The sequence below is a fragment of the Saimiri boliviensis genome, chromosome 9, assembly GCF_048565385.1.
Source record: "Saimiri boliviensis isolate mSaiBol1 chromosome 9, mSaiBol1.pri, whole genome shotgun sequence".
In the NCBI taxonomy this organism is placed as follows: Eukaryota; Metazoa; Chordata; class Mammalia; order Primates; family Cebidae; genus Saimiri; species Saimiri boliviensis.
The window spans coordinates 24,559,857-24,581,109 of NC_133457.1; the positions used below are offsets into that span (position 1 = coordinate 24,559,857).

Genomic DNA, 21,253 nt, shown 5'->3' on the forward strand with positions numbered 1-21,253 from the left:
AGCCCAGGAGGCAGAGGTTGCAGTGAGCCGAAATCACACCACTGGACTCCAGCCTGAGCGGCAGAGTGACTCCATCTCAAAATAAATAAATAAAATAATAAAATAAAAAACAATTGCTAAATTTAAAAAATACAGAAAATTTATTTATCTAAACTTGTTGGCTGGTCAAGGATTTTAATTCCACTGTGATTTTCTTAAAGGCAACCTCTGTTAGTTACTTAAAAGGACAAAAAAATACATTTTAGAAACATTTGAAAATTTGCTTTTAGCAGAAATGATTTTAATAATTGTGTATGCTATGATGGGCTGAAATTACAGTATAGCTTTAGGTATTTATCTTTTCCATCATTTCTCTGCTATAAAAATGGGTCCAGGTTGTCCCAGCGTTCCATGCTTCACAGAGGGAGGAGACTAACATAATCAGAAATGAGGAAAAGTTGGTGGATGCCATCACTGGAAGAAAAAAGTTTAGCCAATAACTGGAGCCCCATAAGTATCTTACAGAATTTTGCTTTTAAAGGCTATTATCATTATAAATGTATCAGTTGCTTTTAGTTGACATATATTTAAAAGTTTTACTATAATTTTTGTTGGAGCAATAATAGTCATTACTGTAGAGATAAACTCTAAGCTGACAAATGATCTGCTTAAAACAAGAGGATCTGATTTATTATCTAGTTCCAAACCACAGTGTGATAATATTTTAGTTTTAGGAGTAGTATTGTTACAGTTTTATTGGTATGGTGTATTGCTTATAATCTTAGCTACTATTTCCCCTTTCTCTCTATGCCTAGCTATTCATCAACTTTTATATGTTATAGTTAAAGAGAGTAGAAGTCAACTTTTATGAAATTAAACTTAAATCCGTTAAGCTTATTATCTATACCTTGCCCATAGCAAGACTTCAATATAGTCAAGTCAATATTAGGTAAACAGGATGCTACATTAGAAAATTGAATTTTGTTATGAGTGAGCCAAGGATACTAAAACAAATCCCCTGGTTTTTATCTTAGATGGGTTGGGATTTAAATGAGAATTACTAAGTTTTATTGTGTCTTTGGAGTACTATTCTGACATTTCTAGTGATCTCCATAAACTTTGATTGCCCTATAACAGTTTATTAAGCTACAGAGTCTTCATAAATATGCAAACTAGCTTAATAAGATGGTCTACCATGATTGCTCATCAATTTGGTATTGAAAGGGCACCAACCTAGTCGATAAAAATGTCTAGCAGTGGAATGGTCTGTGGCATTCTTAATTTCAATGCTTGGTTCCTTTAAGGGGGCTATAAACTGTTAAAATAACAGAATCACATTATTTGTATGAGTGGAAATGACTATTACGTTCATTAGGCCTGATAACTTTTGTGTAGCTACATTTCAGAAACCTGTAAACAGTCATTATGAATGTAAATTTTCCTCCTGATAATTTTATTTCACTACACAGGCATTTACTGTTTGAGAAATGAATTGTTGGCAAATTAAATGGACAAAAAATTGGTCATAAAATGGATCAAGAAAAATACGTATTTATTGAGAAAACCGTAGAATGAAGAATTTATTCTGAATAGTCTACTTTCCCATAGGGAGAAAGTTTATATTAATATTTTAGAAACAAAGGTGTTTATTAGTTTTTAAAAACTTTTAATTGGAAATAATTATGGATTCATAGTCAGTTACAAAGAAATGTACAAAGACATCCTGCCAACATTCCATATAACCACAGGGCAATATCAAAATTAAGAACAGGACATTGGCACGATACAGAGTTTATTCAGAGTTCACCAGTTATACATGCATCATCGCTGAAGGTGTGTGTGTAGCTCTATGCAATTTTGTCACATGTGTAACTTTGTGTAACTGTCATCACAATCAAGATACTCAGCGGAGCCATGACTACATGGCTCCCTTGTGTCGTGTCCCCTCTTTATGGCCATACCCATCTCCTTTCCTATTTCTGACCACTGAGAAACATTCATCTGTTCTCCATTTCTATAATTGTGCTAGTTCATGATTGTTACAGAGATGGAATCTTGCCATAAGAGTCATTTTGAGATATGCTTTCTTCATGCAGAATGAGTTTTTAATTTTACTTTAAGTTATTGCACACATGTGTAGAAGATGCAGGTTTGTTGCACATATATACATGTGCCACGGTGGTTTGCTGCACCTATCAACACCTCGTCTAGGTTTTAAACCCCACATGCATTAGGTGTTTGTCCTAATGCTTTCCCTTCCCTTTCCCCCGATTCCTTGACAGGCCTTGCTGTGTGATTTTCCCCTCCCTGTGTCCATGTATCATGCACAAAATAGTTAATGTTAAATTATTTATTGCTATCAGTGTACATCCTAATAATCCACAAATTTTATTTTTAAGGGCCACTAAATGTATAATTTTATAACATATATACTTACATATCTTGTTCCTCAAAATGTAAGGGGCAATGTCAAAGTATTTTAAAGGTCCGGCTTTTGACATAAAATGAAAGCAAAACCAGAACAAACCAACTCCACTAAAACAACCACTAGGATCACCACCACCACCCACAGCAGCTGCCAACTTTTCATAATGTGTGCGTGTGTCTGGGGGTGGTACAAGGGGAGTTGTTAAGTAGGCAAGAAAGTGCAATTTTACAGCCATTTTGAAAAGTGTAAGTTTGGTAGAAGTTCTTTCTATGACATTTTCTTGGGGCTAAAAGCTGACACTTCATCGTTCTTGATTTGCAGGAGCCCTCAGGCCTCTTGCTTTCACATGTCTTTTATTTCATAGGATTAGCACAAACTCCCTTAACCTAACTACCCAGAAAGAAAAGTTTTCTATTTTTTGGTGAGAGTGTGGTGCTGTAGGTAACTCCTGGAAATGTGATCTAGCTGTCAAAGCATAAAAAGTCAGCTAGATACATTGGGAAATGTGTTACATTTCTCTCTGGTGTTAGAAGATTATAAGAGAAATCCTGGTTACTGTATGTTGACTATGTCATAAAATTGCATTCCATGGCTCTCATCTTACCTTTAATCCATTGCTTCTCTATCGCTGTTCTCCTTTTTAGTTTGTGGAGCACAGGTGCATATGGTAGTAATGCAGTCAATTGGTAGTGACAGTTTTATCACTGAAGGAAGAAAGGTCTTCATTCTTTACATGGCCACAGATAGTGACTATGACAAGTCATTCATCTGAAAAATGTAGGCTGCTCTCACCAGTAGAAAATGAGAATATAAAGAATTAGCACAAGTCAAACACATCTAAAGGAAAAAGTAACAAAATGACTAGGTTAGGTGGATCAGTTTCTTACTAAAGATAACACAACACTATGAGTACAACTTTTCAAATCACATTTTCTCATTCCTTTTGTGTTTTCTTATTCTTTTATTTCTAACCTTTCACAGTGATCTGTTCTCTCTGTAAGTTTATTCTGAAAAAAAGAAAATTTCATGTTTATATTGATTAATTTAAACAGAAAATAAATGAAAAAGCAACTGGGTATCTTTGACATAAATTGGTGAAAACTTTTACTGAATACCATAAGAACAATTTTGGTCCACTTATTGGTAACATGTATTGTGTTATCAATTTAGTTGGCTATCAACTTTTATTCTACTGGTGGTTATGAATTATAACCAGTGATGTAGATGCCTTTAAAATAATCTGATTGTCCTAGTTCAGGCTACTATAACAAGAGTTCCACAGATTGAGTTGCTTAAGCAACAAATATTTAATTCTCACTGTTCTGGAATTTGGGAAGTCCAAGGTCAAGATGCCAGCATTTTTAGTGGTGGGGACCCACTTTGTGGTTCATAGAATGCTGTCTTTTGGATATAACTTCACCTAGTAAAGGGGCAAAAATGCTTTCTTGGACCTTTTTATTAGAAGGGCACTAATCTGATTCATGAGGGCTTTACTCTTATCACCTAATCATCTCCCAAAGTCCCTATCTCCTAATACCTTCATATTGGGGGTTAGGATTTTGACAAATGAATTTTGGAAGAACGTAGTCTGTAACACTGGTGTTTAGTATCATTGATGACTGTTAGAGGTGACTATAATCTGATGGTTATAAACTCAAATTTTTCTTCTAACCCAGAGGAAAAGCAATTGATGAATGATCTCTTCAGCTGAAGACAGGAGAGTCTTGATAAAATATTTCATTAGTACTTTTTAAAGCTGCTATAAGAATGTGACTGTCAGATTTTGACAGACAAAAATGGAAAAACTGAAGTAGAAGTCAGGGTAACTAGGCATAGTTCCTATTTAACTAGCTGAGTGACGTTGGATAGTCATTCAAACTTTCTCTCTTTTTCATCTATAAGATGAGGCTAAAAATACTTGCTCTACTAGTGTCTTAAGATTTTGTTTTACAGAAAAGTCGTAAGATAAAGCTGCACTCAGAAATCACCACAAAGAATGTATTCAGGTAACCAGACACTACCTGTTCCCCCAAAACCCACTGAAATAATTTAAAAAAAAAAAAGCTATAAAAATTTACTTGAAAATTAATTATAAAGTATCTTGTATAAAATATAGTAGAATAATATCATTGAGAGGAAAACTCAGTGATATCTACCTTTACTGTTACCAATGCTTAATAAGCTCAAGTGGCAGATTTGTATTGTACATTAGAAGTTTATTTTGGGAAATACTCATTTCTTTAATAATGCTCAGGAAAGAGAATGAGATATGTTCTAGAAATGAGTATGTATGTTGTAAAAAGATTTATTAAACAGGAAGTCTTTTTTACTTCAAAAATTAATAAAAATACTCCTTTTAGAAGTTATTTGTGAAAATATAAAAGGTCAAGTTTCTCTGTTTTCTTTCTTTTATAAATGTTACTTTATTACAAAGCCCATTAGAACAATAAGAAATCTGAGGCAAAACTTGCACGCAGAACCCTGATCAATATTTTTATGTTCAAGTTTTTTTACTAATCATTGGTGATATCCATTTAAAACTTTTACATACTATAGTAATAAAATATATGTATATAGATATATATTTGTAGTTCATAATTTTTACTTGGTATTATACTGTAAGTTTTTTCCAATTTATAATCTTTTATTATTTTTACAACTTTTTCTTCTCTTCCTCAAGGCAACTAGTGTTAGCCTGATACATATCATTTTATCCTTTCTCCATCATGAATCGCTGGAAATCACCAGATACAGATTTTATTCACGCTTTTAAAATACCTTCATGATATTCTGCAATAACGAATGTATTCTATCACTTCCCTAGTGTTGACATTCACTGTTTCTCTCCTATATGTTCTGTATGTTCCATGACCTACTATGTGTCAGGTACTATTTTAGGTTTTAGAAAACATCTGTGGATGAAACAAAATCCTAGACCTCATGAGGTTTATGCTGTAGCCAGAGGAGACAGCCAGCAAACAGTAAACACAACCAAAAAATGGGATTATAGAATGTGTTTGAAATAAGTGTTATGAAAAAAAAAATGAAATAAGGAAAGGATTTTGGGATGCTCAGAGGTTGGAGTGAGTTGAGTTGCAATTTTAATTTGAGTAGCTAGGACAGTCCTTATCGATTAGGAGGAATTTGAGTAAAGATTTGAGGAAGATGAGGGAAGTTGCTGGGAAGAGCATTCCAGGCAGAGGGAAGAGCCAGTGCAAAAACTGTCAGGTGGAAGTGTGCCTGGTGTATTAGGGGCATCCAGGAGGACAGTGTGGCTGGTGCATACTGCATAAGGAGAAAGTCAGAGAAGTAATAATATCAATTCGCATAGGGACTCTAGGCTGTTCAGAGCCTTTTGCCATTTTGAGTAAAACAGGATTTTCTGGGTTTTAAATACAATATTTTTTTTAAAATTCAAACCTGTTATAGAGAACTAGTTATAAAGAGCTTTTTCTATTTAATTGCTGCAGAATATTTCATAATATAATATATCACATTTTATTCATCTACAGCCCTGATGGATATTTATACTTTTTAATTTTTGGCCACTACGGATCTTGCTGATAAAACAATGGTACATATCTCCTTATAAATGTGTCAGAGTTCCTCTAAGATATAGTCTCAAAAGTGCAAATGCTGGGGCATTTTGTGTCTGTTTTTAGGATCGAAATTTATTTTTTAAATTATACTTTAAGTTCTGGGGTACATGTGCAGATTGTGCAGGATTGTTGCATAGGTTTATACATGCTATGCTGGTTTGCTGCATCCATTCCCCCCGCTACCTATATTAGGTATTTCTCCTAATGTTATCCCTCTCCAATACCCCCAACCCCTGCTATCCCTTCCCTAGTCCCCCACCCACCCCTCAACAGGCCCCTGTGTGTGATGTTCCCCTCCCTGTGTCCGTGAGTTTTCATGGTTCAACACCCACTATGAGTGAGAACATGCAGTGTTAGGTTTTCTGTTCTTATGTCAGTTTGCTGAGAATGATGGTTTCCGGATTCATCCATGGCCCTGCAAAGAACATGAACTCATCCTTTTTTATGGCTGCATAGTATTCCATGGTGTCTATATGCCACATTTGCTTTATCTAGCCTATCATTGATGGGCATTTGGGTTGATTCCAAGTCTTTGCTATTGTAAACAGTGCTGCAATGAACATGCATGTGCCTCTGTCTTTATAATAGGATGATTTATAATCCTTTGGGTATATACCCAATAATGAGATTGCTGAGTCAAATGTTATTTCTATTCTAGATCCTTGAGAAATCACCACACTGTCTTCCACAGTGGTTGAACTAATTTACACTCCCACCAACAGTATAAAAGCCCTCCTATTTCTCCACATCCTCTCCAGCATCTGTTGTCTCCAGATTTTTTAATGATCACCATTCTAATTGATGTGGGATGGTATCTCAATGTGGTTTTGATTTGCATTTATGTAATGACCAGTGATGATGAGCATTTTTTCATGCAGTTGTTGGCTGCATAAATGTTGGGAAAACTGGCTAGCCATGTGCAGAAAGCTGAAACTGGACCCCCTCCTTACACCTTATACAAACATTAACTCAAGATGGATTAAAGATTTAAACATAAGACCTAACGCTGTAAAAACCCTAGAAGAAAACCTAGGCAATACCATTCAGGACATAAGCATAGGCAAGAACTTCATGACTAAAGCACCAAAAGCAATGGCAACAAAAGCCAAAATAGACAAATGGGACTTAATTAAACTCCAGAGCTTCTGCATAGCAAAAGAAACAATCATTAGAGTGAGCTGGCAACCAACAGAATAGGAAAAAAATTTTTGCAATCTACCCATCTGACAAAGGGCTATTATCTAGAATCTACAAAGAACTAAAACAAATTTATAAGAAAAAACAATCCCATCAAAAAGTGGGTGAAGGATATAAATTTTTAAAATGTATACATATTTTTTAAGAGACAGGGTCCCACTTTGTTGCCTTGGCTGTCCTTGAACTCCTGGGCTCAAGCAGTCCTCTCACCTCAAGTAGCTGGGTCTATAGGCATGTGTCAATACACTCAGGTTAAAGTTTTTGTTAAGACATTTCTTCTTTTTTCCCTAACAGATTTAGAGTTTTGTTTTCTCATTTCAGCAGTCAGTGTCTTCAGAATTTAAGTGATAGTGTATGGTGGGGATCTAACTTTAGTATCTTTGTCATGGAAAGCTGAATATTCCAATATGCTTTTTCAATAGTAAATGTGCATATGTGTATGCGGCTGTGGGCATATAAATATAGTAGGGAGAATAAAAGCCTTCCACAGATATTCATATTCTAACCCTTGGAACCTTTAAACCTTATTTTATCTTATATGACAAAATGAACTTTGCAGACATGGCTAAGTTACGGGCCTTGAGATAGAGATACTATCCAGGTAGGCTAAGGGTAATCACAGGGACTCTCATAAGAGGAACATAGAAGGTAGCTGTCAGGACACAAGCAGAAGTCATATTGATAGAGGGAACTGGTCATGAGCCAGGAAATGCAGGTGGTCTCCGGAAGCTAAGAAAGGTAAAGAAACTGACTCTGGAAGTCGGAAGGGACCCTCCAGAATGAATGCAGCTTTGCTGACATCTTGATATTAGGACTTTTGACCTCCAGAATTGTATTTGTGTTGTTTTAATAGATTTGTATGGTTCTAAGCAACAAGGTTTTTGGTAATTTGTTACAGCAAGAAAAAACTAATGCCTTATCTATCTGTCTATCTGTCTACTCATTGGTGCTTTTATTTTTATAGAGGTAAAATTTCTGGAGCAAAGAAAGTGTATATTTATAATGTTAAGTAATATTTCCAAATCACTTTCCGAAATTGATATAGCAATTCATACTTCCACTAAAATGTCATACACAGGCATTAAATATTAATATTTTCTTAAATTTTTCTGGTCTGACAGATGGAAAGCAGTACCTCAACTTAGTTTTAACTTGCATATATCTTTGATGGCTAGTAAAATTGGGCATCCTTTCCAATGTTTAAAGTTCATATGAATTTTCTCTGTTTGACTGTTCCTAATGTTTGCCCATTTACATTTTTTCCCCAAATTATCCTTTTCTTATGAACTGGTAGAAATTCTTTGAACCTCATAGATAACCCATAATGTATTATATGGGTTGCAAATATTCTTTTCTGAATATTTCTCCTAATCCTATTTTTGATGGTTTTTCTAGAAATTATTTAAAATTTTATATAATCAAAAATGCATATTTTTTCTTTAAGATTTTTTGGTCTCCTGCTTCATTTATATTTTGACATAGAAGAAATCCATCTATCTTTTTCTTTTTTCCCAGAGAGGAACTTGCTCTGTTGCCCACATTAGTGCAGTGGCATGATCCTAACACACTGGAACCTCTAACTCGGGCTGAAGTTATCCTCCAGCCTCAGCCTCCAAAGTAGCTAGAATTATAGGCTCTCACCACCATGCTTGACAAAGTTTTAATTTTTTTTGTAGAAATGGGCTCTTACTATGATGTCCAAGCTGGTCTCAAACTCCTGGTCTCAAGTGATTCTCCCACCTCAGCCTTCCAAAGCACTGGAATTACAGGCATGAGCCAACACACACGACCTTATTTATATTAAGGATCATTCTTATAAAAAAGTAGGGACAACATTGCTATTAGAGAAATCTTTTGTTAATATGAACAGTAAAGCTTCTTTAATTATTTTCAGTCTCTCTCAATGTTCTATTTAGGTTTTGCAGTTGTGAGAGAGCATATCTGATTTTAAATGGTTGTTCCCACAAGTGTCTGAGATCAATGTTAAAGTATTCTGGGAAACTTATGACTATTGCTATTTTTCTTTATGTACAAATAGAATCATCCATTTTTAGTGGCTTTATTAGTCAAACTAGTCAGATGCTAGTCAGATTAGCTACAAACACACAACATAAATTGACCAGTTCAGTCTAACTATTGGTATAACGTTTTCAGTAAACTAACTTGGTTTCTTTGCTTTGACACAACTAGTCAAATCATTTGGAGCAATAAAATTGACTTGCTTTGAGTCAAATTTGGTTTTACTATATCTGTTGGGATTCAAATCTGAATAATTCTTTAATGCAAACTTCGGTTGGTGTCTTTCTCTCTTTCCTTTTGGTAAGATGGAATCTCACTCTTGCCCAGGTTGCAGTGCAGTGGTGCCATCTTGGGTCACTGCAACCTCTGCTTCCTGGGTTCAAGCAATTATCTTGCCTCAGGCTCTGGAGTAGCTGGGACTACAGGTATGCGTCACCACACCTGGCTAATTTTTTGTATTTTTAGTAGATATGGGGTTTCACCATATTGGCCAGGCTGGTCTTGAACTCCTGACCCCATGATCCGTCCTCCTCAGCCTCCTTCGGTGCTGGGATTACAGGCACGAGCCACCCTGCTGGGCTGGTTGGTGTCTTTCTAAAGAGGGTACTATCTTTAGGATTGAATGATGCCTCTGTTAAGATAAAAATGTCTGTTGAATAAACAGTGGTCTAGAAACAGACTTAAACTATGCTAAGTTGTGTGTTAACCATCAAATCTTTATGACATACATTTTCCACTTTACAGTGCTTTGCTTTGAATTTAGATTCTGATTCAAATTACAGACAATACTGGATTACATTCTGTTCCTTGTAGTTGTGGGAAATTCACTTAACTGGTTTTTGTCTCAGTTTCTTCAGCTTTAAAAAAAAATGTTATTACTTGATCTGCCTATCCTGTCTTACAGAGTGAAAATGCAATGGAAAATGAATACAAGATTTCTTTATAAAGAATATTTACAAGAATCTATTTTTTTTTTTTTTTTTGAGACGGAGTTTCGCTCTTGTTACCCAGGCTGGAGTGCAATGGCGCGATCTCGGCTCACTGCAACCTCTGCCTCCTGGGTTCAGGCAATTCTCCTGCCTCAGCCTCCTGAGTAGCTTGGATTACAGGCATATGCCACCATGCCCAGCTACTTTTTTGTATTTTTAGTAGAGACGGGGTTTCATCATGTTGACCAGGATGGTCTCGATCTCTTGACCTTGTGATCCACCTGCCTCGGCCTCCCAAAGTGCTGGGATTACAGGCTTGAGCCACCGCGCCCGGCAAGAATCTTATTTGAGTTTTCTGAATTAATTATTTAACTGCTTTTTCTGCACAAATATTTAAAATATGTTGGCTTTAGTTCCTCTTGGATTTCTCCCAAATTATAATTCATTTTAAATATTTTTTATGTAAAATAATACATTTGAGGTTATCAGGATTTAGCATTTCAAAAGACAAACAAAAATACATTAGAATGTTGGGTGGTGGTTTATGTGCTCTCCCTAGAGAAACAGCTTTAGGATTGTTTTGGGGGCAACAGCCCTACTGTATGCAAAAGTGATAAAGAATAAAAATTTAAATACTAGCTGGCACTCATTGATCACTTATCATAACTAATTACCATTTAAAACCCTTGCTGTAAAACAACCCATTAAACCTTGCAACAGCTTTGTGGAGTAGATACTATTCTTATCCTCATTTTACAGCTGGGAAACCTGAAACACAGAGAGGTTAAGTAATGTCCCGAAGGTCACACAACTCTGCAGTGGTAGAACTAGGCTTTGTGCTCTTAACCACTACACTATAATTTGTTTTGTTAATTTATTTTCCTGTCTCCTTGACAACTTTACTGGATCTGTTTCAATTTCTTACGGTTTTTCTATTCAGCCATTGAAAGTAATTTGAAGTTCTTTCTGTGGCAATATATGTGAAGATTTGGCTGGATTTTGCCTTGAATAAGCTATGTGTGTAATTAAGGAATTGTTCAAATATAGGGGCTCTACAAGTAAGTAGAAGTCAGATTGCCATTGCCAGTACTTCAGTGAAAAGACAATGAACTCCATTATAAATAGTTTTGCTGCTTTTATTTTGCTAGAAGAATGTGATATTAAAACAATTTTAATTGATTTTGTTTCTGGTTAAGAACTAACAGTGATAACACTTTCAGCCATTATTGGAGCACATTTTAATATTCTATTAAATATACTTTTAAAAAAATGAAATCTCATTCTGTTGCCCAGGCTGGAGTGCAGTGGCATAATCTCAGCTCACTGCAACCTCTGCCTCCCCAGTTCAAGCAATTCTCCTACCCCAGCCTCCCAAGTAGCTGGATTTACAGGTATGCATCACCATGCCTGGCTAATTTATTTTTTATTTTTAGTCGAGATAGGGTTTCACAGTGTTGGCCAGGCTGGTCTAGAACTCCTGACCTCCAGTGATCCACCCACCTCAGCCTCCCAAAGTGCTGAGATTACAGGTGTGAGCTACCACACCCGGCGTAAAGATGCTTTTCCATGCTTTACATTTCTGTTACACAATGCTGCTCAATTCCATTAGAACCATTTAAAATAATCCTATACATCCTATAAGTGCTATAAATAATCTATTTTTTTGGTCTTTGGTTCTTCAGATCGCTTTCCCTTTAAAATGTGTGTTTGGGTAAGGCAATATTCTCAAGCAGCTCTTTCATCCTGACAGAGCAATGAGACAGATGACTCATCACACACATGTGCTTGGCCATACATGCTGCATTCATACATGCTTTGGCCAGTTGTAGTTTCTTCCAATCCTTTTTCTGTGCAAAGGGAATTTCTCTTAGCTACATATGTTGTATTATCCTCTTTCTCTTCTCTTTTACTTAAAATCTTTTAAAACAATTTTAAACTCACTATAAAAACTGCAATAATCAAATAACTTTTTTTCCTGAACCCTTTTAGAGTAAGTTGCTGACACAATGCTTCACCATTCTAATACACTTTAGTTTGTATTCCCTACAAAAAGGATATTCTGCTACACAACCATAATATAATTATCAAAGTCAGGAAACTGACATTGATATATTACTCCCATCTGATCCTCTGACCCCATTCAAGCTTTTGCCAGTTGTCCTAATAATGTCCTTTATGACAAAGGATTTAGTTTAGAATACTATATTGCATTTAGTTGTCATGATCTGGAATCCTCAGTCTGTCCCTGACCTTGACACTTTGCAAGATTACATGCAGGTTTTCTTTTAGACTGTCCCTCATTTGGACTTTTCTGATGTTTATGGAATGATTCAGTTTATGTATTTTTGGTAGAAATATTGCAGAAGTGCTTCTGTGTTATTTTGATTGCATCCTCTCAGGAGTGACAAAACTTCTGTTTGCTCCTATATTGATGATGTTAAATTTAATCATTCCCAAAACACCACTGAAGTGATCTTTGTCCAGTTTATCCAATGAAGAGTTGCTCTTTTTTTCTTTATAATTACTAGGTATTTTGTGGTACTTTGAGACTTTGTAAATATCCCATTCCTTATTAAATTTCACCCACTAGTTTAGCATTCATTGATGTTTAATCACTAACCTGATTAGTATGATAGTTGCTAAATGATGATTTTTCTAATTCTATTATTTCTTCTGTTTATTAGTTGATATTCTATTGTAATAAAAGTGTTTCCTTATTAATTAATTAAATTATTTATTTACTTACATTAGTATAGACTCCTGGATTCCCGTTATTTAATGGGTTATAATCTATTTCTATCATTACATATTATGATGTGCACTCTGACTCAGATTGGCCAGTGAAACTCCTTCAAGTTGGCTTCTCTGTTCCTTTAACATCGCCATCATTTTTAGCTCTTTTTCGTTTCTTGGCATAGGATTTCAGAATTATCTTGTACTTTCACTGCTTCAGCTATTTCTCCAAGGGATGCTGTTTCCTTTTAGAGGAGAATGGTATTTAGAAACCAAGATCTGGTGCCAGGTACCGTCATTGCTTTTGAGGTGCTCCTGCTCACAGACCTTCTTGATATGTAGAGCTATGGGATGTGTATTTGTGTGTGAGAGAATACATACAGACATATTTACATGTATATTTACTTTGGTATTTATCAATAGAATTGAAAAATATGAGTTACACTAACCCTTCCAATTCTAATCTAACTTTACAACATATATTCTTGTTTTGCCTCTTTCTGTATTTGTAACTCTTTTCTCCAACAGTGAAAAACTTGGCTTCCATTATTCTCAATGTATGTTTTTTATTTGGTCAATCCTCCTGCATATAATTTCTCCCCTGACTCACTGCCACTGCATAAATACATTTCTTACTCCACTCAGACTTCAAACCTCTTAGTGGAACTCTGCATTCACTTACTGGGGCATTCACCCACCCTCTGCCAGGGCACATGTTTGCCTACCTAACCACATAGTCTCTGACCCTCTTAGTAGATGAGTAGAGCTGCACCTATCCATACTCCACCATTCTTGTCTCCCACTGCACCCCTGTTCTGCCCATCTAGTTTTTTTGAATTAAAAATTTCAGGAAGGAAGGAAAGAAGGAAGGCAGGCAGGAAGGCAAGCAGGCACATAGGCAGCTATTCCATCCTTTTGATATTTATATATTTGATTCCTAAGATACAGGAGTTATTACCACCTCTTATAGATATTAAGCCTTTGCTCAAGTCTGTAGAACCAGTAGCCAGTGGGAGCTCAAGATAAACGTAGGTTGTTCTAGATATCACCTCCAGTGTCTTTTAAGTTAGGATTAACCACAATATCTAAACAAGATCCTCCAGTTTTATCGGGAAGCTCAGCAGTAGCTCACCGGCCCTGGCAACCCTTCCTGAAGGATGAATACACACTTTCAAGTGCCAGGACTACCTCAGCAGCACTCACCTAGACTTTACTCCCTCTAAGTCTCAGGAACACAGCCAGGAGTGACATTCAGAGTGTTCAACAACTAGTAAGGCACAGAGACTGGCCAGTAAGAGTGGATGCTGGATGTAGTTTAAGGGAAGAATCCTGTAGCCCCACACGTGCCAGGTTTTATTCATTAGGACGTTCAGGGGCTGACAGAATAGCAGTGGTAATACTTATGCTCTTGAATAACCATTGTTTACTAACCAGTATGGCACAGTGTCAATATTTACATAATGAGTGTGCTTTTCCAGTGGTCGAATGAATGGAAATCGGGCAGATATTAATGTGAATCTTTTCACTTGGCAGGATTGAGAAAGGAAAGAAATACACAAAATCTCCTTGAGTACACTCAGGGTAAAACCAATAAACTTGACACCTAAATGAAGGTGTTTAAATATTAACTCATATAGTTTCTGGGGGTCCTTGTTTCTTCTTATCTGAGCTAGAAACCACCCATTACCTCTGTTAGAAACATTATGACAGAAACAGAAGGACTTCAGGCTTTGAAGGGGCTCTGAGTGTAAAAAGAAATCCGGTTGAAAGTTTTCTTCCTAAGCCCAGATGACATTTTTCTGAATTAAAGAGAGTCAGAGAATTGGAGAGTAAATAAAGAGAGGTTAGATTCAGTGTGTTTATGAAAGATGAGCTCTGTGCCCTTTGCCATCCCTCCTTAAACCCAGGGTAGAGTAGAGAACAGCAACTCAGGTAGGATTGGGGAATCCAGAGAAGAGTTTTCCCTCATGCCTCAGTGGTGGAGAAGCATAGAATATTTTTCTTCTTCCTAAAAGAAGCCCGGAAGAGGTGAATGGCCTCAGACAGCCCCACTGAAATGCCTGTAATAGTAACGTAATTTTCATACTTCAGGGAAGGAATGACAATACCTCATGCACAGAGCAATGCCTAAGGGAACAAGGGACAACACAACAGTGACCACCGTGACACAATAGGGAGGACAGTGTCTTAGGGGATGCCAAAGAGTATAGCTAATGACTCAAACACAGTGACTATTCCAGTGCCTTGTTGCAAACAATATATGCAATCTGCTGATAAAATTCAATCACGAGGAAAATGGGGATAATCTCTGAACTCTCTTCTCTCTTCCTTTGGGGGTTCAGAAATTTTAATAGACATTGAGCTCAGAAAATAAAATTACATTCGTGCACACCTAGGTTGGTGGACTGCTATTCTTTCTCACTACCCCTGGTACTAAGCAATATAGATACATCAAGATTTTATACTCTTCTTTCCACCATGGCCCGAAGTAAACTGCCTATGCATGAAAGAGGCAGTTCTGACTCAGCAGTACCAACAGCCCAAAGATACTCAATGCAGGAAGGAACTTTTGAACTCCACTGTTTTGCAAGTGACAGTGACTTGGGGAAATATAATTATCCCAGACACTGTTACCCACATATAGCATCTGTTTTGCAGTCAGCTCCTGCTGTTTGAATACACTTTGGCAGCAGGCTTGACTGAGGCACAAAGGAGTCAAGTAGCTTGACTGGGCCACACAGAGAGGTGGCTGCTCAGTCCACCTTGGGATCTGGGAACTCTAGGGCATTTAATTATCTGCTACAAACACTAGGTCTTCCTGCCTTATGAATGCAGCTGCAGTCTCTTGCTGAAAAATTCGCCTCCTTTCACATAGAAGGCATAATTAAGAACACAGCTGCAAATTGGCTCTTCTCAACAATTTTCCCTGCTGTCCCATAAAATGTGAAAAATACGGGCCAGTACATTGATTAGACAGACTCTCAGGATAGAATTGTGTGCAATCTACCCACTTCTGGCACTTTGCAATAAGTTTTTACTCTTCCACTGGAATTTAAGGAAAGGAATGGAAAATAACAGTGCCTGGATGTTTCTTGGATGGACACTTCAGCAACACTGAGGGGAAGAATATAATCAATCAGTGCACATCCTCATGTGACCATGTAATACACACACACACAGAGTTTTTCTTGATGGCACAGAGTATATTCTTTTTTGGGAAATATTGACCTATTTATCTTTTCTCTGAATTTTTTGAGTGAAGAACCTTTGAAACAGCTACTCATTTATTTTCAGTCTGCCCATCTCTGTGAGATGAATAGGAAAAGAAAATCTGGGTGAGTGTACATTAGGAAGAAACTTCGTAAGGGTTTCTTCTTCCTACTTCAGCAATATTTTATTGTGTAGTAGTTGTACTACATACATTGAAATAAGACGTTCTGGGTTTAATAATTCCCAGAACCACCACTTAAGCTCTGAGACTTAAAACAATTAATTTAACTACTAGGAGCTTCTATTTTTCATCTGTGGGTTTGGAGTGATTATTCCTGTCTTATGTAGTTATGAACATCAATATGGCAAATTTTTGTTGTCTACTATCATGCTTGGCCCAAAGTATAGGCTCAACAAATTGTGTGATTGCCCAAATCTTCACTGAGACATAAACAAGTCTGTCAAAGGAAAAGAGAGAAACCTAGCTTTATTTTCATTTAATTATTATTAGCTGTGTGAGAAGAGGCTAATACAATTCCATAGCACTGACTAAAAAAAAAAATGTCTTGGCCAAGAAATGGCTGAAGAAACAGATTAGTATTTGAAAGTGCTGGATTTATGCTTTATGTTATTAACACAAATATTATTATAGTAATATTTACACAAAATAACTTTTATTAGAACAAGACCAGTAAACTCAAGAAAAGAATAGAGAACACTGCTTTAATATAAGTTCTCTGAACAACCTCAATTCAGGGGAAAAGGAATCAACAGTAGAAACCCTTGTAACCTAATTGTAAAAGAAGGAAGAAAAGGTACTGTGGTGTCAATTTTTAAAGCATGCCGTCTATGGAGGACAAGGTACAGTGAAGGCACTATAAAGACATGGGCTACATTTCCTCGGTCTTTATTCACTTCGCTCTGGTTCTTATCCAAGTAATGAGCTCAAGAGAGTTCTTGGCAGTTTCACAGCAAGCTCCCAGCTGAATTTTCTCACTCTGATTCTCTAGTTAGCTGCAGACAATGCACAGCTGCCTCCTCTGTGGATTCATCTAGACAAATGACTGGGCCCCCATAGAATACGTGGCCCCATATTGTGGGATAAAATGACTGACGGTGATGGGATGCTTTGTCTTTACATGGCCCCCAAAAGCAGAGGAAAATGGCAAAGGTATAGCAGCAACTTGCAATGGAGGGGAATTTACACTATTCCTACTGGGCTGCTGCCCTACTTTAGCTCCTCAGGAAGATCCAGCAGGAAGAAAAGCCAAGGTTCAGCGGTTTGCACAGGCACAGTTAATGCACCTGTATCCTCCCTGCAGATGTAAAGTCAGATTTTAAATCCACAAAGGACACCTCAAAATCGGAAAGTAATACATTCCATTAAGTGCTTCTCAGCTTTTCTGTACCCTTTCAACCACCCCCTCCAGTCCTGCCCACCACATTTATTCATAAAGAAATGAGGTGCAGAAATAAAAAGACATGCACATAAATAACATTCTTGGTAGAATAAAACGTGTAAATCTCTGCTGGTATGTATTCTAATGAAGAAGATTACATTAATCCTAAGTATTCACCTGTATATAGAAGAGGAGAACTTTTAAGATGTGAACAAGCACAGATTCCCTGAGGTTAAAAAAAAAAAAAAAAAGACCTCTGGATTTGCGACGTCAAGGGCAGTGCTACTCCACAATTTAAGTCCCCACAAATGCCATTCAAAGCCACAGGACTTATACTGGAGACAGAGGAGCGTGGGATACTAGGACAGCGGGGGAGGCATTGTTTAACCTTTGTTATTCACATCCCTCAGGAGAGCAGACAACACCTCTATTTTCAATGTTTCTTCAGAATGATTTCCTGCCTGGAGGATTGACAGGTACTCTGATTATCTGCCTAAGGAAAATGAAGGGATAAACAGCTGAGAGATGAAGATTGACTTGAAAGGACTACATCAAAGAGTGTGTGTTACACTTGGATAAAGAAGAGTATAAAAAGGGGACAGGCAGAGAAATGTCAGATTAGCACCTAAATATATTTTGAAGAGAAACATAGCATTTTGCCAAAATGATCTTTACTTGAATAGTAACAATTCCAGATTGTCACTGCCACAAGCTTAGAGATTTATTTGAGGAAGATAAATGCCCTTTTCTTTTTACCATCTAGAACAGGGTTCTGTAATGGAGGTCTTGAGTCATCTCATTCAGTGATCTAAAGGAGAAACCAGGGATCTTTATTTGAAAGTTTTCTCCTTATGAGTGAATCTGATAGAAGCCAGGGTGAGGAATACTTTTAGTATTGTTTACTTTTAGTAAACAATAAGATGTTCACCTGTTGGTACATCATCCCAAACCCACTCTCTGTTTGTTTAAGGAATCGGGACCAACTTTCTCCAATCCCACTGTTTAAAATGCCCTTCTCATACTGCTAATCTATTTAAACCAGAGAGTCTGAAAGATGTCTGCTTGAATACTGTGTTTGATTCCCCACTGCACTAAATTGTCTTGCCCGACATTATCCAAGAGATCCATTTTACTTCTCATCCTCAACTCAAGTTCAGATGGTTTTTAGGGCAGATATCATGTAGCTGAATATCATCCCCTAATAATAGTATTTATTCTAGATGGATACTCAACTGACCAGGGGTAGACCTAGAGACAAAGGAGATGGTGTTAGAAACAAAAGACTATTTCCTACCCAACCTTCTAGTTCCAACAGATTCTTCTCCGCGCCCCCACCCCCGTCACAGGCGGAGTCTTGACCTGTCGCCCAGGCTGGAATGCAATGACACGATCTCAGCTCACTGCAACCTCTGCCTCCTGGGTTCAAGTGATTCTCCTGCCTCAGCCTCCCGAGTAGCTGGGATTACAGGCATCTACCACCATACCTGGCTATTTTTTGTATTTTTAGTAGAGATGGGGTTTTACCATGTTGGTCAGGCTGGTCTCAAACTCCTGACCTCATGATCCACCTGCCTAAGCCTCCCAAAATACTGGGATTACAGGCATGAGCCACTTTTCTTGGCCTCTCTCAGATTATTTTAAACAGTAGGTATAAGAATGACTTGTTTTTTTTTTCTTGAAGAAAACAGTGTTAAAGGTGTTTTCTAATGCAATTTTAGCATTTTTGAAAGGAAAACATAGAGCTGAGGAAAGGAATACTATGGCCATGGCAACCAAAAAAAAAAAAAAAAAAAAAAGACCCGACAGGATGGCTCCTGCAAAGAAGGGTGGCGAGAAGAAAAAGGGCCGTTCTGCCATCAACGAGGTGGTGACCCGAGAATACACCATCAGCATTCACAAGTGCATCCATGGAGTGGGCTTCAAGAAGCGTGCCCCTCGGGCACTCAAAGAGATTCGGAAATTTGCTATGAAGGAGATGGGAACTCCAGATGTGCGCATTGATACCAGGCTCAACAAAGCTGTCTGGGCCAAAGGAATAAGGAATGTCCCATACCGAATCCGTGTGCGGTTGTCCAGAAAACGTAATGAGGATGAAGATTCACCAAATAAGCTCTATACTTTGGTTACCTATGTACCTGTTACCACTTTCAAAAATCTACAGACAGTCAATGTGGATGAGAACTAATCGCTGATCGTCAAATACATCAAATAAACTTTAAAAATTGCAAAAAAAAAAAAAAAGCAGCAAAAGCAGGTGATTGATGGCTATATAAAATCAATGTTTATCTGTTTTGTTTTAATCTCACTGAGTTCAATGATCTGGTGGGCTGCAGAATTTTCTGTCAAAACTAGTTGCAGAAGTGAGTGATGAAGCCTTTTGAAACATCCCTGTATTATCTCCCTCTCACTGAATTAGAAAACAGAGCCATGAGCAAAGGCTATTTTCACGACCTTTCAGCAGTGTGATGTCTGCATTTCCCACATGTCAAGGCCCAGGCATGCAGGGAAATTCATTTGTGGCCTGGACAAATGTGGTCATTGGGCCTTTATCTCTTGATCCTTGGCCATGACTTGCACTGCTTTAATCCCCATGCTCACATTGCCTCTGAGGCAGGGCATCATTCTTGTTATTAAAAGCGTGTACAGTTTTAGGTATGTTTGTCTATGTGTGCATTCTCCTAGCTCACACTTCACTTTAAAAAAAAATTTTAAAACTAAAATACTGAGTCCTTGATGACAGGATATGAAAAATGCTCTGGGTGGGCTTTGCTTCTGAATCTGTGACACAGCTGTGTTTCTATCTATCCTAGTACTATGGCCATGTCCCTCCCTTTGTGGGGCAAGATGGGGCAGATCAGCTTGTGGCTGTGAAGAAAGCACAGCTCTGGATGGAACAGGAACTCCCATGCACTTGATCTCCAACCTTAAGGGGCACATTCATCCTTTCCCTGGCCCTGTTCACCCTAACAGTCTGCTAAGTTAATTTATGTATTTTTCCTTTCAATTCTCTGCTCTCCCCATCTCTTCTACGGGGAACAGGGTCCTTTTGTCATTTTTGCTATGAGGATAATTTGGAATATCTGGGTAATGTCAGGGATGAGCATCAAACCTCCAAAGAACTTGCTGTCAGATTCAGTGGTTTGTTTTTTTCAGCTGTGCCAAAAAGAAAATGTCAGAAGGAAAGGAATTGTAAAGATCTAAATGGTTATTGTTGTCTTTTGTGTCTGAGACAATGCAAATAGACCAATCACTCTCTGCTGTGTTTGTGTGTCTAAGGAGACTGACGGGCACACTCCACCCAGCGCAGAGCCCAGTATAAGGCAGTTATTATGCATGGAGTCTGGTCAGGTCTGTGTTCTCCTTGTGTATGCAAATAGTTTGCCAGCTACCTTTGATCAGAAAGAATCTCCCTCTCCCCTACTCCCTTTGAGTCCTCCTCACAGGGTTGTTCTACCCAAAGTTATTGAGGTTGTGCCTTAAGCGTCTTTAAGGCAGGTCTTCTGCCATCCCACCTACCCCTGCTCCATTCATCCCACCTGACTCCTGGCCGGGCCCCATTATTCACACTTGCCAAATCCAGCCCTGCTGGGTTGCAGGAAACATCATGTTTGGCCTGGATGTAATCCAGAAAGGTCAAGAGGGCTTTCCTGGGGAAGGAATGAAGGGGACAACACCTTGCTGATCTCCTCTGCATTCTATATCACCTTACGGATGATGGCTTGATGACATGGAGAAAGTGAATCATATTGACTTCAACCC

At 37.7% G+C, this 21,253-nt stretch overlaps 1 protein-coding gene across 1 annotated transcript; it reads left to right on the forward strand.

The window, feature by feature from the left end:
- The first annotated feature begins 19,267 nt into the window (after window positions 1-19,267).
- Window positions 19,268-19,735, forward strand: LOC101031221 (large ribosomal subunit protein eL31-like). Its single transcript, XM_039480320.2, has one exon. It carries the CDS (start codon window positions 19,302-19,304, stop codon window positions 19,677-19,679), a length of 378 nt encoding a protein of 125 aa, XP_039336254.1. The 5' UTR covers window positions 19,268-19,301; the 3' UTR covers window positions 19,680-19,735.
- The last annotated feature ends 1,518 nt before the right edge of the window (window positions 19,736-21,253 follow it).